Below are 26,941 nucleotides of genomic sequence, written 5' to 3'. Positions count from 1 at the left end.
GGTTGTGTCACACTTTAACGTTTTTTGGTGCAACATTAGTTCTCATTCTTCCTATGGAGGAACATTTACAAGAGATTCTACATTTTTTGGAGGGCTTCATGGTCTTCCTTCGTCTCTTTTTGGAGAGGAGTTTGTTGATGTGTCTTTTGTACACGACCAAACACAGAATAAAATACCTAAAGGTACCTTATCCTCTCTTGAACAAAGCTCACGAATGCTGAAGATATCGCAAAGGATCAATCGAGGAAGCTCCAAGGTTCTGTTATGTAGGTTATCTACGTGTCGATAAGCTCTATGTGGTATGATATGATTTTGCTGGAATCACAAGGGGACTTACACTCGACAACCTGAACGTCTGATTTGCTTTGGATATCTCTGGATTGCGAGATTTTACTAGCATAGATTTTGAAAAAAAAAAAAAGGATGAGGGCGAGGAAAGGATCTAATTCTGACACTAAGAATGTAGGAGCAATGAATGACCTTTGATGAAATTCTAACTAAGTCTTGTTTTGAAATCCCAGGACCATCTCCACAAGGTTAGTGCGATCTTCTGAGGAAAGCTCTATGATGTTCAAATCATCGCTACAGGCATAGACACCATCAGGCTGATGCATGTCAATGAAGAAGCGACGATTGAAGTTAAGCTTAAGCTGAATGATTCCAGTTGACTACACAAGGCAAGTTTGCAATCAACAAACTGCTAGTAGTATGGATATACAAATTTCACCATCAATCAAACACATTTCTTCCACTCATCTAATAACATGAAATCAAATCCGAGAAGTATAGAGACCATGCAAATTGTTGAATCAACCCATAGATTTCACCATTTCTTTAATGAATTTTACAAGTCTTTTACAACAACATTTTGGCAACAATCTTTGCCTTCTCTTTCTATTCTACTCTAACTACTATTCTATTTGCTATTCATCATTAGCTATTCTAACCTCTAAGAACTAACTATTAACCTTCTAGCTATTGACTCCCTATTATCTATTCACCCACTATTAGCCTTTACAAATGAGGAGCCAGGGCTTATATAGCGCTTTCAATACAATTCAATGGCTCATATCAATTTGAGATCAATGGCCAAGATTTTACAATGAAAACCCTAATTAGGGTTTGTTATAACCAACTCTATTCTGGCCAATGAAATAATTGCATTATTTGGACACATGTCTTCTCTGGAATATTCGACCAATGGATAACCGGGGTAGGTACATCAAAGTTAGTGTCATCTTTGATGAGTTAGGTACATAGAATCTGGACCCACTGAGATGGACCAATCTGACTGGAGGAGTGATGACTGGGATGCCACCTTGTCTGACACTTGTACCTTGGTAGATATTCAATTTGATGATGCTGAGAAGCTAACTTTAATTAAATCTTCTGAAACTGTCTGCTTCTTCAACGAACCCTTGCTTTAACCTCCTTTGTCTTTGATGTGCAGGATGGATGGTGTACCTTCCCTTAAAATGCTGGACAGGAAGAGGTCTTCCTTGATGATGCTGGACTAGAGAAGGTCGTCCTTGTTGATGTCAGACTGGAGAAGGTCATCCTTGTTGATGTCGGACTGGAGGAGGTCGTCCTTGATCTGGCCTGGTCTTCTTTCATCTGCAAGACAAACCAAAAGATGATTAAGGACATGTAATAAATTCATTTCAACATAGTATTTTACACCTTAAATCATCAACAAAAGATATTAAAATGAAGCTTGCTCAAGATTCTCCCCAAGGACATGCCCTATAAGAATTTCGCCCTGGACCCTCTGGAAGGGTCAGGGGCGAAATTTGCATTCCTGGCCAACTTGGACCTCTTTTCAACGTTACCTCACAACCAGCTCCTCGCCTGGCCCAAACAAGGTGAAAAATAGGAGTTTCAAAAGATTTCGCCCTGGACCCTTTGGAAGGGTCAGGAGCGAATTTTCTTGGTTAGGCCTCAATTACTCCATTTTTTGACTTCAAAATCCTCCAGAAGGTGAGCATATGCTTGTTTTAGTCCAACAAAGTCTAGGGATCCATCCTTTTAGTTTCTCACATGGGCAAATTAGGTGATAATGGGAATTTCGCCTTGGACCCTCTGGAAGGGTCGGGAGCGAAATTCCTTCTTTAGGCTTCATTTTACACTTCCTTTACCTCAATTCATCTTGCAAGGCTTAAATAACCTCCCTCCAATCTTTTCATGCCTTAGGAATCAAAATCTTGTCTTGACACAAAGGGGAAATAGTGATTTTGATGAATTTCGCTCTGGACCCTCTGGAAGGGTCAGGAGCGAAATTCACTTTTTGCTTGCCTATTCACATCCAATTTGACTTTCTTCACTTCATTTTATCTGGATTCCCTCACATTGAATCCATTTCCCAGTTTGGCAACATTGGTTTGGTCTTCACAAGGCCTAAAAGGTCAAATTCGCTCAAACCTAGCCAAGGACAAGACCTATCCAGAATTTTGCTCTGGACCCTTTGGAAGGGTTAGGAGCGAAATTCTCATTTTAGTTCAAAATTCACACTTTTGATGGTCAAACATCTTTCCAAGGCATTCCAAATAGTTTTTCTCACCCTAGTCTAGGCCTGACTTAGCACAAAATTTGGAGAAAAGGATGGTTTTAGTGTTTTTTGCTCTGGACCCTTTGGAAGAGTCAGGAGCGAATTTCTTGTTTTGAGCTCATTTCTTCATATTTGACGACTCTTGGCAATTCAAGGACATGCCTAAAGACACCTCTAATCTTGACCCACACTAGACTTGGTATAAATTTGAGGGAAAAGATAGGCTTTGCACAATTTCGCTCTGGACCCTCTGGAAGGGTCAGAAGCGAATTTCCCTTTCTAGACCAAAATCATCATTCTTTCAATCCCAATATTCTTTGCAAGGTAAAATCTCCTCTCTCTTCGCCTTAGGAACAAGGTTTTAAGCTCAAGCAAGGTTAAAAATATATGCTTGTAAGGAATTTCGCTCTGGACCCTTTGGAAGGGTCAGGAGCGAAATTTCCTTCCTTGGCTAAAACACTCATTCCTCAACTCTTTCAAACATTCCCAAAGGCCACAACATGTTCATTCTCCCTTTCAACATGCCTTGGACATCAAAATTTGGTCGAATTAGGGAGGAAATGAGGTCTAAGTAGATTTTCGCCCTAAGCCCTCTGGAAGGGTCAGGAGCGAAATTTCCCTTTCTAGGCTTGATTTTTCATTTCTCCAATTCCAAACCACCTCAAGAGGCAAAGACATGCTATCTCAATTCCATCCATGCCACAAAAAACCCAAGACTTGACCTCCTCCAATGGAAAAATAGGTGTTTTTAGGAATTTCGTTGTGGACCCTTTGGAAGGGTCAGGAGCGAAATTCACTTTTTGGCTCAAAATCCTTCACTTTTCAATGCTTTCAAACATTTCCAATGGCAAAAGATGTCCATCCTTCCTTTCAAGATGCCTTGCAAATCAAAATCTGGTCAAACTAGGGAAGAAATGAGTCTTAGGAGGATTTTCACTCTAGACCCTTTGGAAGGGTCAGGAGCGAAAATCTTAGTTTAGGCTTGATCACTCACTTTTCCAATTTCAAACCACCTCAAGAAGCAAACTTAGATCATTTTCCACCTAAGGAACAAGGATTAATGCCCAAATCAAGAAGCAAATGAGGTTTATAGTGAATTTCGCTCTGGACCCTTTGGAAGGGTCAGGAGCGAAATTCTCTTTTAGGCTAAAATCTTGATCTTCCAAAGCATCCGACTCCCTCTCAGGGCAAGAACATACTAATTCCTTCTCCATCATGCCAAAGCTTAGCCAAAATAAGGAAGAAAATAAGAGCTACAAAGATTTTCGCTCTGGACCCTTTGGAAAGGTCAGGAGCAAAAATCATGTTTTGGGTTTGATCCTTGACTTTTCCAACTCTCATCCTCTTTGGGAGGCAAACATAGATCCCTCTCCTTTCATTTCCACCTTGGTCTTGACTCTGGCTAAAGGAAGAATGAGTGTTTTCAAGAATTTCGCTCTGGACCCTTTGGAAGGGTCAAGAGCGAAATTCCTAATCTTGGCCAAAATCCTTCACATTTTCACATCCCATCACCTCAAAAACTAGAACGTTGGTCTAAACAAGGGAGAAAATGAGGTTTTCAAGAATTTCGCTCTGGACCCTTTGGAAGGGTCAGGAGCGAAATTCCTACTTTAGGCTAATTTCCATCATTTTGTCACCTCAAATCTCCTCTCAAAGACAAATGTGCATCAAAACCTTCCCATCATGCCCCGGAAGTCAACAAACTTGGTCATGTCAAAGAGCAAAGTGGAGAAAAATGAATTTCGCTCTGGACCCTTTGGAAGGGTCAGGAGCGAAAATCATCCTTGGGCTCAAATCCTGACTTCATTTTCACATAATCTCGTTCAAACAAGCGTTTTTACCTTCATTCAAGCCTAGGAATGCATTAGTTCTAGGTTTTGGTCAAAGTAGAATGTCTTATGGAGAATTTCGCTTTGGACCCTTTACAAGGGTCAGGAGCGAAATTTGACATTTTGGTCTCTCTGTTAGGATCATTTTATGGAATATAACATTTAAGTATAAGGATCTTTCTTCTTTCTTATACTTTAAGTTATATTCCATATATACTGTCAGGATGTTTGAGAGTGGTTTCGGACCTCCAAGAGTTATATTGCAAAATCTAGTCTTTGGAGGATTCTTTAGTTTTCCAGACTTAGTCAAACTTCAGGATCAGGACATTCCAAACTTAGCCAAATTTCAGGATCAGGACATTCCAGACAGCCAAATTTTAGGGCATTTGAAGATCAGGATGACATTCCAGACTTCATCACTCACCAACTTGACCTAGCTCAGAGCTTCAAGAATGATACTCACTCACCAAGCAAGACACAATTAGCAACAAGATCAAAACCAAGCCCTAAGGAAGACTTTCAAAGAAACCCTAATTCTGGGGCCCCAAAGACTCAACCTAGCTCAAGCAGAGCCTGCTATCCAGGTGATCCCCCTGGCGACACTCAAAAAGCAAAGACTAACAGACAAAACTCTAAAACCTAAAAAGCAAAACCCCACAAAGCGAAAAAAGTAGGGGTCCCCATTTGCAATGGGGCGATGTGTGAATACGTAACAACAAAGTTTTGTTTTCACTGGGTTTTCTCATTTTCTCCACTTTACAGAGATTTGCATGTTGTGATTGGGTACCTCATCAAGCCTTGTTGTTGGGACCCAAATTTGCATGTAGTTGCCTTTGTTGCATGTAGCTGCATTCATGCACTTAGCTTTTATATTCAACATAAATACTCATGAAGCCAATATATCACTCCACTCAAGTAGAAAGAGAGGATGTGAATCAGGTAGACCCTAGGTACAAAAAACTGTGGAAGCAACACTAGTTCGTCCACTGAACAGGCCTTCACAGCTATAGTTTTGGATAAGAACAAGGGTAAAGGTCAGTCCTTCCAACAGAAGGGGCAAGGTCAATATTCGCAGTCTTCAAAGAAGAAAAGTGTACAGTGTAACTATTGTCACCAGTTTGGCCATATGAAGAAAGATTGCTGGAAACTGTTGGCATCCGTGCATTCTATGTTGGGAGGGTCTCAGGAACAGGAGCCCTGATGCCAACAATTTCCTGCAATCTTTCTTCATATGGCCAAACTAGTGACAATAGTTACACTGTACACATATGATGCAATCCTTCTGTATTGTAGATTAGGAATTCGATATCAGACCTTTGACCTGTCTCCTCTATTGAGCATATTAGTATGTTTGGGTAACCGATGGTTCCCATACCTGGTTTGTGTCCCTGATCTTTATCATCTGCAGTGAGTGATTCATCGTCATCGACATTGGTACCTGGTTGTGTCACACTTTGACGTTTTTTGGTGCAACATTAGTTCTCATTCTTCCTATGGAGGAACATTTACAAGAGATTCTACATTTTTTGGAGGGCTTCATGGTCTTCCTTCGTCTCTTTTTGGAGAGGAGTTTTGTTCTCACTGGGTTTTCTCATTTTCTCCACTTTACAGATATTTGCATGTTGTGATTGGGTACCTCATCGGGCCTTGTTGCTGGGACCCAAGTTTGCGTGTAGTTGTGTTTGTTGCATGTAGCTGCATTCATGCACTTAGCTTTTATATTCAACATAAATACTCATGAAGCCAATATATCACTCCAATCAAGTAGAAAGAGAGGATGTGAATCAGGTAAACCCTAGGTACAAAAAACTGTGGTTACTTGACTGACTCACAAGTTATTGCAAGCTGAATTGGGCCCATAATTACAAACAAATGCCACACATTTTTAAATTAAACTTGTCGAAATCACTTGAAAACCTAGTAAAACTTGTGATTTGAAGAAAAATCCAACTGCAGCTAATAAGGTAAATTTGATGATCATTTTTCTAGGTCTTGTTTTGATTGACAGTGCTTATGTGAGGTTTGTTTCACTGTGTTGACTTTGTTTAGGGCTCATGTGAGGTCCATTCAGCAGGTTTGTGCCACAAAATTGATGAGTTTTACTGCTATGTCACACTCACGAAATCGCACGGTATTTCAGGGCTGCACCATTGCATGCTTCAGGTATGTGTTAGCCTAATCCACTGGGTTTTAGAATCTTAGATTTTTAATTTGTTTTAAACTGTTAATTTGAAGTATATTATACTATATTCTGTCATGCTTGATATGTTTTACCATGTTTTTAGTAATGTAAATTTTGTGGACTCCTGAGACACCTTGGATTTAGTTTGTGCTTTGAGTACTTAGGAAAACGAAATGGTACGCTTGTGAGGAATCCACCACTTACACAGCTTGTACCTGAGGCCCCTGTTGAGGATGATGCAATTGTACCATTCAGTTCCACAAAACCCACACGGTGGCACCAAACTGTTCTGAGCATTCGTCATAGAAGAATTTATGATTTGTAATTTTTATTGATTTTGAAACTTGAAGTTCATAAGTATTGAACTCATTTTTATCTATATATGAAGAGTATCAATGGTATGTTCCATAAATTCAGATATGCATGTTTTTGAAGAATATTTTTTTAAATTAAAAACTATGTATTTTTTCAATGTTCAATAAATTTGCCACATTTTCCCCAGGTTTTTACCAAGTCCTGAGTTTTTTAAAAATTTGGTCAGCCAAGTTATTGCTGAGTCTGATTTTTTCATGTATAAAGAAACCAAACAATGGAAATGAAAAGGGGTGAACAACTATCGACTGACTAGTGGACTGCTAGTGGCTAGTGACTGTTCCTTGATAGTTTTGCACCCAAATCAAAACATGACAATTCCAAATCTCATGGGGTGATGTTTTATCTGTAAGCAAACCACACACTACAGTTCAAAACAAAACCAAGAAGAAGTAAAGTGTTTTCAACTAATGTGTTTGGATTCTTCATGGAAATCTTTGACCTTTCCAAGAAATAAAGACTTATGTCAATGTTTCTGAACTGTTTCCTAGAAGGGCCAAACACTTGAGTAGAAAGCAAAGTGTTTCCAAGGCAACTTTGTACGTGAATCTGTTTCCAAAACATTTCAAATCAATAGGGTGAAAAATAATTGAATAATCAGATAAATTAATTACAAATATACAACAGTATATAAAGGAATTACAAGACGGTGTTCTAAAAAGAATGAACCATTAATCTAAAGCTTCAACATGAAGCTAAAACACCTATTTGCTAAATAAAACTAAAAAGCTCAACAATAAAAAGCAAACTATGTGTTCTAATAAAAGAAGCAATAGTTGCACTTAAAAGACTCAAAGAACTAAAAAGCTAAATAAGTCGACAACTAAGATGACGAACTAAAAGGCTAACTGAATAATTAAATGACCATTAATCGAACAACTAAAAAGGTAACTGACTAAACGAATTAATTATTCTAATACCCTCCCTTAATGGTCATTGTATCAACTAAGTACCCGGCAGAAGACACTGCAGGTCTTTTGATCACAAAGGCAAGAGCACTCTGCTGCTGCAAAGACCCTCCCAATATCTACAAAGTGTTAATGACCAATAATAGTTGATTCCGTCTTACTGATGTAACCCTCACACGCAAATTACAAAACCCTGAAACCACGATTTTGAGGAAAAATCGATAAACCCTCCAAAGAGCAACAAACACGATTTTGATAAAACCACAAAAGCTTTTGCAGAAGAGTACTGAGCATTGTTTGCTCTAGCAACTCTAAAACAGACTACAAGATACCACAGTTGCAGATGCTCGCCCCAACAAATCTAGGTGCGACCCAAAATTGACTGCAACAAAGTACAGATTTTGAGGAAAAAATCGTCAAACCCTGAAAATTGGATTTCACAAATCATTGTTTTTTTCAAAAAAACAATAAAAACCCAAAGATAGGAACACCCATCATAAATCCAGATAATCAAAATCTCGCGTGAACTTCACGAATTACAGATGATAATTTTTAAGGTAAAAATTTAAACCCTACGAACAATTTTTACGGAAAAAATCGTGAAAACCTAGCAAACAATTTTTGAGGAAAATATCATGAAAACCCAACAATCAATTTTTGAGGAAAAAATCGTGAAAACACACAAACAATTTTTCAGGAAAAAATCGTGAAAACCATAAAACATCACGCGGCAAAACCCTGATTTTTGAGGGAAAAATCAAGCAAAGCCCTCCCATGATTTTTTGTGGAAAAAATTAACAAAACCCAAATAAACAATTATCAAAACCTACAAATAATAAAAAATTTTAAGGGAAAAATCATTAAAAACCTGTGAAAAAATAATCCACGATTGTCACAAAAAAAATCCCTTCGAAAAAAAATAATCACATGAAATTAGATGCCCACAAATTGCGGAAAACCCTATCAAAAAATTGCACGCTTGAACACAAAGCCGATGCCCTCAAAAATTCCCAAAAAACACGAAAATCTACAAAATCGTTTTTTCATTAAAAAACAATTAAAAAATTTCTAGAATAAATTCTAGGTTGCACATCCACGAATTTTATTAAAAAAATCGCCACACCTTAAAGAATCCCATCGACCCGCTCTGATACCATGAAAAATAATTGAATAATCGGATAAATTAATTACGAATATAAAACCGTATATAAAGGAATTACAAGACGGTGTTCTAAAAAGAACGAACTGTTAATCTAAAGCTTCAACATGAAGCTAAACACTAAAAAGCAAACTATGTGTTCTTATAAAAGAAGCAATAGTTGCACTTAAAAGACTAAATGAACTAAAAAGCTAAATAAGTCAGCAACTAAGATGACGAACTAAGAAGCTAAATGACTAATTAAATGACCATTAATAGAACAACTAAAAAGGTAACTGACTTAAAGAATTAATTATTCTAATATATAGGAGGAGAGGGAGTACCACTCTCTTGTTTCCTGCAACTTAGCATTTTTAAATAGATGCAACCAGAAATTCTGTTCAGGTTGCTGCAATATTTTATGAATACAAAAGGTAACTCTCTATGAGCAAGGATAACCCTAGCTGCTTAATATTTGTTGGTTTGGGCACAAAATATATAAAGCTGGTTTAATTTATATATCAAGTTTCAAACTCTAGAAATGAAAGTAGAAAAAGGTAATTGAGTAATAATATTGACAGGTTAGTTGAGATATTCAAGCCTTCTACTCTTCATATGTAATGTATATTATGTCAAGTAAATTGAGTACTTTGGTACAAGATGATTAAGAAAATCAGCTGATTATAGATTAATGAAACAAATCAGTAAGTGAAATTCTTGCAAATGTGGGATGACTTTGCTCTTGTATCTTTGTTGATGAATACAAGAGTTCATAGTTAACATGCAAACTTGTCTCCTCGCCCCATAGAATTGACACCATTACTTCAATACTTGTACGAAAGCACAGAGCCCTTTCTTGTATGTGCTATAAATTAGCAGCATCATTCATTGAATTTAGTAATGATGTGAAACTGAGCTTCATCTCTAATGGAGAAATATACCTATAACATATTGAGAAGCAAAAATAATAGCAAGCACTGGTGCTGAAAAAATGGCATATTCCAAATGTTCTGTGCATTTAATAGTGTCTGAGCAATAGAGGCTTGCCAATAAATTTACAGTATTAAGTAGTTGTTTTCATAAGTCATGATGTGTTTTTAGCAAGATAATTTGTTTGCATCTATATTATGAAATGTAGCATATGTAGTTTGTTCATATTAAAGGTCAAATTTGGAATTAGAGCACAGAATATTATCATTATTAAATCAGATCATATCCATAGCAGGTTATATCTGAATCCAATTTGCACAATTATTTATTAAATTAAAACAAAAAACATAATGTTTCTTGAGTTTCTGGCATAGAGGTACACAGGAACAAGGCAACAAGGTTTTAAGCATGCCAAAAAAAATCTCAAAAACTCTTAAAAGACACCTCTACCTTCTTCTTGCCTTCAAAAGGCCTTCTCAACAGCCCATCTCATTGCCTCTCTCATACTCAACATTCACTCTCATGGCATTAAAAACAGTCTATAGCAAATAATAAAGATGCTTAGAAGGACCTGCAACTCACTACCACCATTCTTACGGTAGACCTCTCTGTTGTACACACGACACCATCAGCACTCTGCAGATCTATTCCCGCATTCTTCATGCAACATGTAAATAGACAAACATGGCAACCAAGAACTTGTGTTATAGACATGTGGTCTGCAGAAAAGGTAACGGAAGCATGGCCACAAACATAATACTGAAACCTAAGTAAATCACAGAACAAAACTCACAGATGTCAAAATCATTCAACTGGGAACCACTAAGACATGTATCCTCAAAAAAAAACATGCAGAATCAAAAACACGACTGGCAACAACAAAACCAAGAGGTACGGCAGATTCTTTTCATGAAACAAACATCAAATCTAGAACAACCTCAGATCCAAAAGGCCAAAAAATCACCACTACAAGGAAGCACAAGTCAAAGAACCAGAAACTAATGAACAAGTCTCTAACTATGATCAAAAGCATGAATGCAACTCTAGATCTATATCCATTCATAATTCAAACAACCCTCATAAATTACAAGCCCAAAAAGAAAAAAATCACAAACTTGCAAAGACACCACAAATTTAAATAGAAAACCTACAAAATGTACATCCATTAAAAATAAATGACATGCCTGCAGCAACAAGCCTCACACAACCACTATAAGAATCTAAATCCAGTGCCATATCCAAAACACCTATGAATCTAAAACCCAAGAATCACATTTTCAATTATGGAATAAAAAAATCTACAACATGCAAACACAACACACCATGAATCCACAACATAATAAAAACATGCATCCAAAGGATCAAGGGGCTAAACAGGAGCTCCAAGTCACAACATACAACTAACTCCACAACCTTCACATGACAAACTATAAGTTCCATACTACCAAATAGGAGCTCCAAGTCACCATATCACCAACTCCAATAATATGAGGGTGAACTCCAAGGAAACCATACCACCAAATAGGAGCTCCAAGTCACCATATGACCAACCCAACAATATGAGGATGAACTCCATGGAAGTCATACCATGAAAGAAGAGTTTTGGGTCATTATATGACCCATTCTGATAGTATGGCACAATCCACAATCAACAAGCACATCTTCTATCTTGAGCTTCTAGAGCTCAAAATTTGTTCCATTGAATCTATCCACCTCTATTCTAGAAGTGTTTATTATAACCATATCCTAAAAAAATATCAACTACAACAGACACTCACTGAAAAAGGGATCATACAGAAAAAGGCCATACTCTAATGGATCTAAAAAGTTAGCCAAACTCTAATACCAAATAAAGAGAAATATGAAATAATTTCTTGCTTAATCCTACAAGAGATGTCACAAGTAATCCTATCTATACAAATTCCAGCAAAATGTTCACATAGTAATAGCTCTAAAGAAATAACAAGAATGAAAGAAAGAATAGAACAACAACAAGACAAACAAACACTAATATACCTTGCAAAACCCCTTTCGGAAAAGAAAAGCCTCAAATGAAACCAATATATTATGAACAATAAGTTGCAATACAATATCAAGCTCCAAGCCTTCATAGGAGATCAACACTCTCAAGCAAGGAAGAAACCATCAAGCTATGGCCTTCTTCAGCAACAATGAGCAGCACTTGTTGCATTCCTCACCAGACCAACCCAAGAACAAATGAAATCCATATTGATAAGCACACAGAAAATGCAAACACAAATTTTTTTCTCGTGGAAAACCCTTTCGGGAAAAAAACCACGGTACATCAATTTTGAATTACTAACTGAAATAAACAAGTGAGCACCAACTCACTAAGAGCACCAACTCACTGACAAGCACCAACTTCTTACAGCTAAAGCACCAACTTTAGTTTTCAAGATGAAACACAGAGGACTGTCTTAACATTTCAAAAGCTTCTCTTACTCAATTAATGTGTACACTTCAACAAAGATACTCCACCACAAATCTGAAAATTCACTCCATGAAACATGCCTAAGAGATTATACATTTCCAACACTGTTAGTCTTCAATCAGCATTGTTGTTACTTTACAAACTCTATATACATTCCTTTCATGTTTTAATGATCCCCCTGCATATTCAACTAAAATGTCTATTTCATTTTTCATACTAGTCGGCTCATAAGAATAAAGGACTACATTCATTCCAAACAAAAACACAGCTCAACCAGTAAAAAAAAACTCCCAAAAAAAACCCTTCAAACATAATCAACTCCTCGATGGGTTTACTAACCCCATTTTTTATTAAAAAATGCCTCTGCAGCTTGTAAGAACCCTGTTTTTTAATTCTGAAAATGCTGCCTTTTGTCCACTATAGTAACACACATGTCCAAAAAAGTATCGAACCAAATACACGAGTCCCTTGAGGACTTTTCAGTTTCTCTCCTTTTTTGTAACATGTAAAAATCTGCCAACCACCTGTAATACTTTCAAAGTTCGTGCTCAAAAAAAAATTTGAAGTCTGCCAACCATATCACACTTTCTGCACTTCCAGAATACGAAAAAATAATACTATTCCGTTAAGCTCCTTCCGTAACTCCAAAACCATGATATTTCATATTCCCAACAAAAATAAGAACCACAATGTCCTTTATAAAAACTGTTGAAAACTATTTTAAAAAACCTCAACGCCAACACAGCTCATGTAATAAACGTTTTACTTTGCATCATATCCAAAACACGTCGTGTATCTTTTTCTTCACACCTTCAACAGCTCACGATAGACATTGAAAACAAAACGGCAACCTACCATTCTTCATTGAATAATTATGAAAAGAAAATTCTGCCGTTAGCACCCAACCAACTCGGATAAATTAAAGAAGTTCTACCGTTACAGAGGCAAGAACAAAAAACAGATCAATGTAACAAAGAAAAACTAAAAACTTTAATGATGAAATTCTGCCATAATAGAAAGCCATGAGACAGCCACGTTTTAATAAAAAAAATCTGCCCACACCAAAAACAATCCTATATACTAACGCACAAAGGAGTGATCTGACTTGGCACAAGTCAACAAACAAACAGCTAGCTGATGCAGACAACCAACCAGGTGAAGTAGACAAGCATCCAGCCTAAGCACACACACAGGCTGCTCAACCAAGCAAGCAAGCAGCTCAAGCAAGTAAAACCTTTGACATCAATGACAAAATGTTTAACACATATATGCCACATCATGCTCCTCATGATAACTCAACAAGCAACTCAAACCTCCATATCCACACACTAAGCTTCACTCCCAAGGAATGTGCACAAGATGATGTCTAACCTCCATCCCAAGCCTTCTATTTATAAGCATCAGAACAACAAGAATGGGAAAACTTAATAAGTTTTATAGCCACCAATAATTAAGGCACACAAGTGAGATATACCTTGGTGGGCACTTGAGTTTGACTCTTCACCCAAGAGTCATTACAACCTCCAAGGAAAGCCAAATGCTCTCTCCAATTCAAATTTTATCTCAATGCAGCCCCATATTAAATGCTTTTTACAAGAGATCCAATTATTAAAATCCTTTCTCCAATGTGCATATTAAATTATGAGCCCATTAATCCAAGTGCTCAATACACCATGAACTCCAACATTAGACACATTTCAACAAGTGCCTACCACATTAAATGTATTTCCAATGTCCCATATGAAAACTACCAAAGAACATATTGCACCCCATAAAGTGTGCCACCCCACTTCAAAGTGGACCACAACTTCACAAAATATTATACATCTTACGCAAAGTGTACAAACACCCCATTTCATATTACTCTTAACCCTAATTAGTAAGCACCTAGAGTTGGCACAGTTCTTCATTTTGAAGATGACGACGTAAAGGAAGGGTGGATGCATGAAGGCCCACTGAAAGATGTTCAATGTTGAGAATACATCTATACTATTGAACCAATGGATTCCACTTTGTCAATTTTCTGGGTTGGACATTTTACAAACCAAAGGGGTGAGGGCAAATTGAGCTACTCTTGCTCAAAAAGACCTTGCTAGATTATCTGTTGCAAAGAGGAATAAAGAGACACCTACAACTTCATCCACTCTATGAAGAGAAACAGGTTTGCCTTTAGACAACTGAAAAAATTAGTCATAGTTCATAATGACTTGTTACTTCAAGATCAATAGACTTCAAAACATTGTGATGTTGAAATTGACGATGCTTCAAAAATTGATGAGGAGATGCAACGGGATTGGTTGGGTTTCATTAGATGAGTTACAATTTGATGAGGGTGACTTAAAGACAAAAGCTGATTTTGATATTGATAGTCTACAATCTACATGAGGTGCCATTAAAAGAGGTCTACCTGTTAATGGTTGTATATTTTTATATAAGATAGTACTATTCCTATTGTTGGAAATATTTTCATATTGTAGTGTTGGGGCCTTCTACTGTAAAAAAAAACAATGAAATTTTTAATTTTTATTTCTGCTATAATTTAATTTAAGTTACCGGGTATGCCCAGAACCTACCTGTTGTGACGTTTTCACACATCGCCCCATTGCAAATGGGGACCCCTGCTTTTTTTTGCTTTTTAGGGTTTGTTTTCTAGGTTTTTTAGGGTTTTGTTCGTTAGCCTTTGCATTTTGAGTGTCGCCAAGAGGATCACATGGATAGCAAGTCCGGCTTGAGTGATGTCGTGATCCTGAAATTTGGCTAAGTCTGGAATGTCCTGATCCTGAAATTGGACTAAGTCTGGAAAACTGAAAACCTCAAAAAACTAGAATTTGCAATATAACTCCTGGAGGTCTGAAACCACTCTCAAACATCCTGAAAGTATATATGGAATATAACTTAAAGTATAAGATTTCTTATACTTAAATGTTATATTCCATAAAAATTATCCTGATAGAGAATTCAAAAAGTCAAATTTCGCTCCTGACCCGTCCTGAGGGTCCAAAGCGAATTTCGCTCCTGACCCTCTCAAGAGGTCCAAGGCGAATCTCGCCCCTGACCCTTCCAGAGGGTCCAAGGCAAAAATCAACCTAGGACTCATTCCTGGCCTTATTTGACCAAATTTTGATTTGCAAAGCATTTTGTTTGGACTTTGGAATTGATTGAACACCTTGAAGAAAATGATGAATTTTGGCCAAGATTGGGAATTTCGCTCCTAACCCTTGCTGAGGGTCCAGAGCGAAATTCATTGTAGATTTTGTTTGCCAACTCGCTTGAATTTGAAACCTTGTTCCTGGCCTTGAAAATGATCTTACCTTGCCCTATGAAGTGATTTGAAACTAAAAGATTGAGCAATTTAGCCTAGATTGTAAATTTCGCTCCTGACCCTCACTGAAGGTCCAGGGCGAAAATGTGGTTCAAGTTTATTTCTCGCTAATTTTGGCTAACTTGTTTTGTGCAAGGTTTCTTGGAGAGAAGATTGGACGTTATTGGATGCATCTGAAAGTTTGAAAGTTTGAAAATTGTTGAATTTTGGGCAACAAAGATACTTTCGCCCCTGACCCTTACTGAAGGCCCAAGGCGAAATTCTCCATGAAGGTCATTTTTAGCATTGTTGTGGTCAAGATGAGGTATTAAAGGCAAGAAGAGCGGTGGAATGAGCATGATGAAGCCCCAAACCCGTTTGAAGACCAAAGGATGAAGGAGTTTTGCCTAGAGAAGGCAAATTCGCTCCTGACCCTCTCTGAGGGCCCAGGGCAAATTTCTTGTGGACACACTATTTTATCCTTTTTTGGACATGAGAATTTATTCATAGCATGAAACAAGATAACATCTTCCTTAGCCAAGGAATTTCGAGATGAAAAGTGAAACAATTTGATCATGATGGCAAAAAGCACTCCTGACCCTCACTGAAGGTCCGGAGCTTGATTTTCAAATTTGCACTGTTCTTGCAGGATCAAAGTGATTTTATGATTGGAAGAGATCAAGGAAAGCATGTTCTATCCGTTGAATATAATTTGAGTGGTCAACAAAAGAGGAAATCAACCCAAAAAACAAAAGGCGCTCCTGACCCTCACTGAAGGTCCGGAGCTAGATTCTGAAAGTACAATTTTCTTGCAAGGACAAAACAAGTTTTGTGATTAAAATAAATGGAAGAGGGTGTGTTCTATCCATTGAAGAAAATTTGGAGGACTAACAAAAGATGGATAAGCTTGAATTTGCAAAATCGCTCCTGACCCTCTCTAAGGGTCCAGGGCGAAAAAGGAATAAATACACTTTCCTCCTAAATATCAAATGAAATCAAACTCAAAATTCCAGTTAAAAATGCCATTTAAATGTCTAGATGAAGTTTTGGGTGGAAAAAAGGAGGTATGCAAGGTCTAGATTGAAAAATCGCTCCTGGCCTGCACCAAGGGTCCAAGGCGAAATTGATGATATCCTTCATTTTTTGCATTAATTGAACGTTGACATTCCTTGAAATTCACCAAAATTTGCTAACTTTGGGGCATTTGAAAAAATTAAAATTAAATTGGCATTAAATAAAGACATTTTGGCATTTAATAAATTGATTTTAGGCCTTAAAAATCGAACTTTTATTGTGAAGGCATTTAAGATTAATTTTTATTAAATTAAAAATGTGGAGGGCACAAGGTCTTATTTTCACTTATTTTGCCAAGTCGGCCCCCCTTTTTTTTGGAAATTTATTTATTTTTAACCTCTTTTTACCAAGTCGGCCTAGGGGGAGCAAGGTGGTGAGCGCTCTATATATATTGGAGGTGTGTTTTTTTTCATCATTCAAATCATTCAATCATCCTTTCAAGTGCGAATTTGGAGAGCTAATTGAAGGTGCAAAATCTAGCTGGAGTGGAGCGAATTTCTAAGTAGTGTGGAGACTAAGGAGGGCGAAATTCATCTTGAAGGCTATTGGAGAGGCGAATTTCTTGCTAGATTGAAGGATAATTTCCAGATGTTTTGAAGATATTTGAAGGCGAATTTCCAGATTTTTGAAGAGGCTAGTGGAGATTATTCTTTTCCAAGCTAGAGGAGGCGCAATTTGTTCAAGAGAGGGCTTTGATCTACATTTTGCCTAGCGAAATTCATCTATTTTTGCATCATTTCTTAGAGTTTAATACTCAAAGAGGAGGTATGGCGAAATCATCTTGACACCATTGTTGAAGATTTGAATTTTGAACTTTTATTTTGAAAATTCTAAGTTTGGCATAGTTAATTAGGAAATGATAACTCAAGATTTATCATGAAGTTTCCTAATTAAAATCTTAAATCTTCCTTTTGAATCCTATTTTCTACACTTCAAGATATAATACTAATTGTGAAATGTTGTGTAGGCATCAAATGGAGATCCCGGAGTTGGAAAATCAAGCCAGATCAAGGACGGCATCCTCCAGCCTAGCATCGACAAGGACGACCTTCTTTGATCCAGCATCATCAGGATAAGGGCGACCTCTTCCAGTCCAGTATTCCAAGGCGAGGTACATCATCATCCTGCAAATCAAGGACACAAGAAGTCAGAGCAAAGGGTTCGTTGAAGAAGCAGATAGTTCCAGAAGAGTTAATTAAAGCTAGCTTCTCAGTAACATCAAATTGGCATCAACCAAGTGTCAGGCAAGGTGGCATCCCAGTCATCACTTCTACAGTCGGATTGGTCCACCTCAGCATGTCCAGATTCAATGTACCTAACTCATGGGAGGTGGCACAAACTTCGAAGTACCTACCCCAGCTATCCATTGGTTGAATTTTCTAGAGAGGACACGTGTCCAAGCAATACAATTTTATCATTGGTCAAGCATTAAATGTTATGTAATGGTTGTAACAAACCCTAATTAGGGTTTTCACTATTGAATCTTGGCCATTGATCTCAAATGGATCTGAGCCATCGAATTGTATTCAGGGCACTATATAAGCCCCGACTCTTCATTTTGTAAAGGCAGTTGGAAGCAGTTAGAGAGTAGTTAGAGAGTGAGTAGTCAATTGATAGAATAGCAATTAGAGTAGAATAGGAGGACAAGGCAAGAAATTGTTGCCATTGATTGTAAACAAACTCCATTTTCATTGAAGTAATGGTGAAGTGTGTCGTTTCTTGCAATATGCATGGTTTCTTGTTGAATCTTCAATCCTAGATGGTAGATGATTAGATGAGTGGAAGAAATGTGCTTGATTGATGGTGAAATTCGTATATCCATACTACTAGCAGTTTGTTGATTGTAGACTTGCCTTGTGTAGTCAACTGGAATCGTTCAACTTAAGCCTAACTTCAATTATCGCTTCTTCATTGATATGCATCAGCCTGATGGTGTCTATGCCTGCAGTGATGATTTGAACATCATAAAGCTTTCCTTCGAAGATCGCACTAGCCTTGTGGAGATGGTCCTGCAATGTCAAAACAAGACTTAGTTAGAATTTCATCAAAGATCATTCATTGCTCCTACATTCTTAGTATTAGAATTAGATCCTTTCCTCACCCTCATCTTTTTTCCATTTTTTCAAATCAAAGCTAGTAAGAGCCTATGTTCCAGCAATATTCAAAGCAGATCAGACGTTCAATCATCAAATGTAAGTCCCCTTGTGATTCCAGCAAATCACATCATACCACTGGTGCTTGTCCACACGTAGAGATCCTACATCGAAGAACCTTGAAGTCACCCTGATTGATCCTTTTCACGATATCTTCAGCATTCAAAGACTTTACTCAAGAGAGGATAAGGTACCCTTGGGTATTTTATTCTGTGTTCGCATGTGCGTAAAAAACACATCAACACTACCCCACACCTGTACTGAGTACGAGTTTGCCTAGGTACACCTGGGTACACCCAGGGTGCATGGGTGTACCCAGGTGTACCTACGGTACCCAAAGGTGCTGAGTGCCAAAAAGTAACAAAAAAGACATTTTTTAACATTTTTTGTAGTTAAAAACCCTAAAAGCATCATTTCACCTAATGTATATCTGTGTGTGGGTGCACCTGCATGTGCGTGTGTGTACCATACCCAAATGTACAGTACCCAAGCAAAAAAAAATTTGCAATTAAAAACCCTAAAAGCATCATTTCACCTGATGTATATTTGTGTGTGGGTGCACCTGCGTGTGCGTGTGTGTGTACCATACCCAAATTTACAGTACCCAAGCAAAAAAAATTGTCGTACCAGCGTACCGGTATCCCATATTGACAACTTGGACTTTAATCAGTGAACATGGACTGTTAAATTCTGAATTTGATCCATTATCATGTATAACTTACAAAATTTTGAGTTTCACTATACATTATTGTTATTGTTATTACTCTTATTATTATACATTGTTGTCCCCTAACATCTCCAAAAGAATGGCCTCCCAAACTGTCATTCCAAAAGGCATCCTACCATCACCTCTCGTCCCTACCTTGGATATGCAATGGAACACAGATGATTATTGGGGTCTATTTCTCCTAGTTAGTGTACCGAATACAATGTTGATCCCAATAAGTTAAATGAAATTCCTTATTTTCTTTGATATAAGAGGAAATCATTCATTCTCATCTACATACCTCTGGTAAAATTTAAATACATGGTTGAAAAGAAATGGAAAAGATGCCACCATCTAACCTCTTCAAATTTCTCAAAATTTTGAGTGTCAAGCTCATCATTCACTTCTGGCAAAAATGCTGCCTCCATTTGATATAATTTGTCCCATTGAATGCCTTTAAACCATGGATGTGCCTAAATAATCAACTTACATTAAGTTAGACAAAAAGCCCAATAGAAGAGAGAATAAACCATATATAAGATAATATAAAATAAAGTAGTTCCCATTCAAGTTAATGCATTATTAAAATAATAGAGAAAATACAAGAAATGTCTCCAACCTTTAATTCATGAGCGCCTTTAGTTCCAAGCCTCTGCTCTACATTGCAAAGCAGTTTACTAATAAGATCTTTTGCCTCTGCTGACAACTTGGCTTCTTCTGGGAATTTAAGGTGAGTTCTCCAGTTCACTATCTGCCATCAAAGAGGAATTCAGAGAACAAGCTGATACAACATTATTTCATTATGTAAGACTAAATTACTACTGAATTAAACCTGGTATATATCTAGAGACAAGAAACAATTAACATCCAGTATCAACATTAGCTATATTTTCAAAACATAGTTACAAATCTCAGTTTACACTTCACAGTCATCAGGATTTTCATGTACAGATGATTCTCTGAAGGCGAGGCAAGCCAGAAATGGAAGAGTCACCAAATCCATAGGCCAAAATTTCTGTTCTTCATTTATAAATTTTCTTTCCTCTGGTTTTTCGCTAAGAGAGGAGGATTCAATACCTTATAATCCATGTCAAAATGTCATTCTATCTTTATTTTGTGTGGAAGGGAAGAGACAGGTGGAAGGCAGATTCAGTCAGTATTTCCACAATAAATGCAGTTTATCGTTAGAGTTGGTCAGTAAGTGCTGTATAATAATTCTGTGCTGCAATCCTGCCCCTCGTCTTTCACCATTTTCATCTTTAGACTTCATTTTGCTGTTCTTTGTTTTTGCGAATGTAGGGTTTTATCATTTATTGGGAAAATTTTAATTAATGTACAATATGACATACACTATCTAAAATAAATTTAAATAACTTAATTCCTGCTGACATCTTAATATGAAAATCAAAACCCTCTCACAATGCTCCTGGAGACAAAACTATGATGAAACCTCTATCATTAGAGTTGGTCAGAGTGTACTGTAAAGTGATTCTGTGCCACAATCTTGCCCCTCTCTTATTTCCATCTTTAGACTTTATCGCTTGCTGTTCCTTTTATTGGGTTGTGGGGTTTATCATTTTTGGGAAAAAATGAATATATCAGACACTGTCTAAAATAATGTGGGCATGAATCAAGTTGTTGGGCCATCAAAATTAAATAATAGATTCACCTGGACAAATCTTTCTCTTGTGAGATACTATATTAATCATCATAAACTGGCATATGAATTTGCTCATGGTAATCCCCTCCATTGACATTTAGCCTCCAAGTCTCATCAGCCATCCAAGGGCATTTCACAGTCATCGCATGATGGTATCTAATCAATGATGTTTCCCATTTCAAACAAACAAAGAAGACTTTGCTACATGATGCTCAACCCCATTCCTTTCTGTGAGAATTTTGATGGTATCTTTACCTAACTAAGAGGCAAATCAAATGCAAAATTACATTATTTCAAGAGAAATCAACTCAGACTGAATAGCAAAGTGTATTTCTTCCTTTTTTTTCTTCTAAAGCCATGCATGTAAAAAAAAAAAAATCAAGGAAATCATATCTGGGGATAGAACATCATTTAGAACCATACCTCTCCTCTTCATCAATGGGCTGACTTGGACTGTCTAAACCATCCACCTCCAAAATTCTCACTTTTTTATTTTCTTCTTCAAATTTCTCTTTCCCTATAATAATGCAACTGGGTTCTTGATATGCATACAAGGGCTCACAATCAAGTTCAATGTTCAAATTTAATTATTGCAGAGATTGAATGGCATATCAATGCAAGGCTAATTCCACTGATAACAAATCTTCATCCCAAGAACAAAGGGCAATGCCTGTAAAGTCACCACAATTATATCTCCTTTTAGCTCCCAAGAACAAAGGCCAATGCCTGTAAAGTCACCACAATTATATCTCCTTTCAGCATGGTAGAATCTATGTTACCAATTCCCTCAGGTGTATACTAGTATCTAGGTCCAGTTTGTAGCCAGTCTGGGTTATGGTACCAGGTTTCTCATGGGGCTCAGACACAATCCACCAAAGTACACCAGCATTCACCCAAGTATGCTCTGCAGCACACCCAGGCAAACCCAGACGTGCTTGGAAGGACCCATGGCAAACCCAGTAAGAACCAGATGCCCAAGTTATCTTTTTTACGTTCTTTTCTTATTCTTTTTTCTTTTCACCTACATCAACTGGTCAACTTAAAAACCCACCATAAACCTAAAATTCACCCTCCAAACGAATTGTTGACTGTTAATTTTATTATTTAATCTAATTTACCAGTTAAGGTTCAAGACTTCAAGTACACTCGTCCAGGGAAAATGTTTTCTGGGGTTGAGTTCACTTTGGGTATGTCCATACAAACATTGTGTTCATTAAAGCCAATTAATAAAGGGCTCATTCATCCAAAAGTTTTGCCCTTGGGAGCTCATGTCATTTTGTGGAGAAGAAATTTGAACCAGTGAATAGACTATCACATGCTTAGCAAGGCAACTATTAAGAACAGATGTTGTTCCCCACATTAATTTTCTTTTTTATCAAATTAAAGGCACTCCCATAGTCTTGAAAATAGATATGTAATCAAGTTACCACCAATTAAGAATTAAGGATGAGTATGTGCCTAAATCAGCATTTAGAACTTGCTACAAGCATTATGAATTTTAGTTATGCCTTATATGTTAAGAATACTCTACTTGTTTTCATGAATTTGCTGAGCAACATATTTAAATAACATTTGAATCATTTTGTTTTGGTCTTTCTAAACAATATATTAAAACACTCCAAGAAAGGAAAGGGGCATGAAAATCAAGGTTGGCTTTGCCACACAAAAGAGAAATTAGTTATATACCAATCACTTGAAAATTATATCTGAGCAGAAAATCTATTATTTAGGCCAAATATTGTCTACAAAAGGAATTGCAGTTGATCCCAAAAATGATAAAAGCAATCATCGAAATGGCCTGCTCCTAAGAATGTACCTCAGGTAAGAAGTTTTAAGCACCTCACAGGTAATTATTGGAAATTAATTGAAAATTTCTCTAATATAGCCAACCCTATAACATTTCTCAAATAAAAGGGCAAGACTTTGATTAGAATTCACAATTTGAAAATTTTCAAAAGCTGAAATGGATTTAAACTACAGGTCAAGTTTGCAAGATCCAAATCCTAATGGAGAGTTTGTAATATGCACACATGCAACCATAGGTAGCATTGGGGTATTTCTACATGGAATGACATGGTAGAGATATTTGAATCTAGGAAATTGAAAATGTGTGTTTGTGTGTACATATAATATGTCCATTGAAATATTAAATTAAATAGATGATTATAAAATCATATTATAATAGATGATTGAGATGGCAAAGAGTGAAAAAAAAGCAAGATAAAAAGCGCAGGTGAAGAAAAGAGATAAGGTAGAAAGAATATGTGTATGTGTGCGCGCATGTGCGTGTGTGTCATGTGTCCATTGAAATATTAAATTAAATATAAGATTATAAAATCATATTCTAATAGATGAGATGGCAAAGAGTGAAAAAAAAAGCAAGATAAAAGACAGGTGCCCAAAAAAAAGACAAGGTTAGGAGAATGTCAGCCTCTCATATGGCAAAATAGCACAGCCCGAGAATCTCAATAAGGCAGAGAATGACAGCTCCAAGAGATCACTAAGAGAAGACAACCCAATCAAGTTGGACTCCCCAAAGATAATCAGGAACTGGCAAAAAAATTGGAATAAGCAGTAAGAAGTGCTTACAGAATCGTGTTCATCCCATGCAGAAGCAAAGGCTCACAAGCTTTTAGTCTCTAATGTAAATATTGAAGTTCACGATAAAGTGTAAAATCCCACACCAAAATGGCTCCAGATTTTTCTACCTTTTTATGCTTAAGGAATTGAAGGTTTGGTTTCTGTTTGTAGATTTCATTTATTTCTGATTTCTGTAGCAGATGTGACATATAACGAATGTACAACTTGCTATGCAAATAAGACTACTGAACCAGCATATAATCACTGTAATTTCGTTTTGATGAACAGCAGATTAAAGAATATAGCAAAGATTAAACCTGACCACATATATTGCAGAAATACTGGAACACAATTAAGAGCATAGGTCTGAAATAATCTTATTAACAAGCTGTAGCGGTATATCTGACACCATGAACTCACGGTTTATGAATAGCAGCGATAAACAGTGACATACAAATAAGAGCCAATGGCACCCTTCTTTCCACCACAGATTGTTTATCACAGAATATAGCTAACCCAACTGTAGCCCCAAATGTCTTGCAAGAAGTTTTGGTTGGTAAAATACTCTCAGGACCTTGCAGAGGGAACATGTCCAGCAAACAAAGACCATGTCCCACTTCAAGTCACTTGACCTGCCAATGAAAAGCATTATGCCTAACTACAATGCTCCTTCAACTTCATGTCCAGCTTCATTCCTTTCAGCGCCCAGCTTTTCCACAGTCATGGCTAGCGTATACCTCTACGTCCACCATAAATAGAGTAAATCTCCATGACCAAGCAACTCTTCACTTGCTCCTTCAATATTCCCAAGCAAATCGATTGTTCAATGATTGGAATAGTGGCACTTAACTTAGTTCAATAAATATTTAATAAAGTCTGCTTCTGAAGAAGAATCCACACGTCCAGAATGAATAGATCAAAAATCTCCATAAAAGGCATGAACTACCAAGCAACCCATATATATGTAATATTCTGCAATAAAAATTTATAAAAACAAGGTGACCTTCCTGAAGCTGAAGACAATGCACTATCCAGAAACTTGTCTTTCCAAAGACTTCACAAATTTTATTAACTTCAGTTGTTCATTCCATGCGAGAAATCTGAATGACCTCTCCAGCAACCAGCTAGGGTAGAATCTTGCACTACAGAAACCAGTATCCCTTAGGGTTGCCGTCCTAGAGTTCCTGCTTCCAAGAAGCTCCTCAACATCATAAAAGAGAAATAATCCAAGCATAGCATAAGGAGCTCCAAAAGCGTTCTTTTATAATAACCCCAAGAAGCCTCTTGATAGACTTTTGAAATTCCCACACTTTTTAATAATTCATTAAGTCTCCAAAATAAAGTGACTTTAATATTTCCCCTTTATTATTTCAGTGTTTCACTTAAGTCACTTACCCTTAACATTACCCTTAAAATGTACTTGACAAATAATATTAAATAACTAATTTAAATTATTCCCTTACTACAAACTTTAGTCTATGGGAATAATATAGGCTAAATGTCTATGGGAATAATATAGGCTAAATGATCTCCTGGGCTACTCGAAAAGGGAGATTACATAAAATCCCACTTTTACTAATTCTGGACACCATGACGAATCCCTTTAATGAGGCATTTAAAAAGAAATTATTATTGCCACATCCGTTGCAATATGACCTCCTATAGACAAGGTCAAAGCTTGGATAAGACAATATTGAACGGCCTACCCACAACCAAGCATCAACATTTCAGAACTAGGGTTTCTACAAATCACTTTTCTATCAGAAAAGCATAGGGATAAAATTCTAAAAGGAGGCAACTAACTCGTGAACAATGTCGGAAAGTATGCCTGCATGATCTCCAATCTTCGATATTAGCTGAGGAGGTGCCCCTATGGACCCAAATGTATAAATTGCTGCCAAAATATTGATCTGAAATGTCTTAAGAGAAAATGCAACACTTTAGGGTCATATACGTTTACTCCAAGCTATATAGACTCTTAGGAATTAACTTCTTATGTCAGGATTTATGTTTAGATCAACCTTAGCAAGCTATTAAACAAGTGTAGTGTCGAAAATTGCATACCCCTTTGCAATTCCACCAACAGTTTTTTATCCACTTTAGTTTCCATTCCCCTAGCATTTGTGTAGGCTCATTTCAGCCCTTTGCATCAGCCTTTCCCCTCTCAGCATGCTTAGGACACCTTTTCCAGCACCTATCTTTCAACTTCAGTTTCGTGTTAGCCGCATGTCTCTCTTGCCACTCGTCGTTTTTGAGCATGATTCATCTGGACACTAGCACGTCATGCAGACGTCCACGCACCACGCATTCATCCCGCAACATCTTAACGTTCAAATGTTGGTTCTATGCGTTTCAACACTTGTCACCTACCTTGGTCAATGGAAACAGTTCAAAATCTTTTAAACAGATCACTAGCCTCTTCTTTCCCTCCTATTCTCTCTTTTAGAATCCATCTTCTCACTTCTAGCAATCTCTCTAGCTCTCTAAAACTCTCTTGGTTCTTTCAGCAATCTCTAGTGCTCTCTCAACTCTCACAGCTTTCTCTTGCTCTTTGCTACAGCTATCTCTAACTTGTCACAAAACTCTTTGTATCTCTCTTGGCTTTCTCAAGCCTTGCTGGTAATATATTTCTATCTCTCTTGTGCCTTTGAGCATCTTGGGATTTATTACATCCCCTATCTATTTGATCATTTATCATTGTATCTATTTATCTTTTAATCTATCTATCTATTTGGCTGTCCGTGGAGGTGGAAACACCAAAGCGGGGGTTTGACTAAGGTAAACCCCTATACAGCTCCAACAATTTTCCACTTTTGTATCTGTGTAGGTTTTGGGAAGGCATTCAACCGTACGGAGGTTTGCTATATTTATTTGTTATTCATTTCTTTTATTTAAATCTTCATTATACTTTTGTGTATCTCTATATATTAATATATAGTATTTGTTGGTATATTTCTGATTCTGGGTTTCTCAAGTTCTCTGGAACATAGAGTTGGGTTTTCTCTATTTCTGAGTTTTCTATTTGCAGTCTGTACAAGACTACAGCGCGCCGCGCAGATGTCTACGAACAGCGCTAGCATCCTTGACCGAGACACTTAGACTCTGACCGAA

The 26,941-nt window shown here is 37.1% G+C and overlaps 1 protein-coding gene across 4 annotated transcripts in view; it reads right to left on the bottom strand.

The window, feature by feature from the left end:
• LOC131031467 (uncharacterized) overlaps positions 1–26,941 on the bottom strand; it is a 111,758-nt gene that overhangs the window by 26,961 nt on the left and 57,856 nt on the right. For 3 of the 4 annotated variants that reach the window (XM_057962607.2, XM_057962588.2, XM_057962597.2), the window contains exons 8-9: positions 20,210–20,341; positions 19,950–20,063 (exon numbers count right to left, since the gene is read on the bottom strand). In XM_057962607.2, coding sequence (XP_057818590.1) covers positions 19,950–20,063; positions 20,210–20,341 — 246 coding nt within the window. Of the gene's footprint in view, positions 1–18,578; positions 18,741–19,949; positions 20,064–20,209; positions 20,342–26,941 lie in introns of those variants that run through there. The other variant, XM_057962613.2, reaches the window with a different exon arrangement.

This window comes from Cryptomeria japonica, chromosome 6, assembly GCF_030272615.1.
Source record: "Cryptomeria japonica chromosome 6, Sugi_1.0, whole genome shotgun sequence".
NCBI classification, from domain to species: domain Eukaryota; kingdom Viridiplantae; phylum Streptophyta; class Pinopsida; order Cupressales; family Cupressaceae; genus Cryptomeria; species Cryptomeria japonica.
This window is presented reverse-complemented; position numbering and strand designations above follow the sequence as displayed.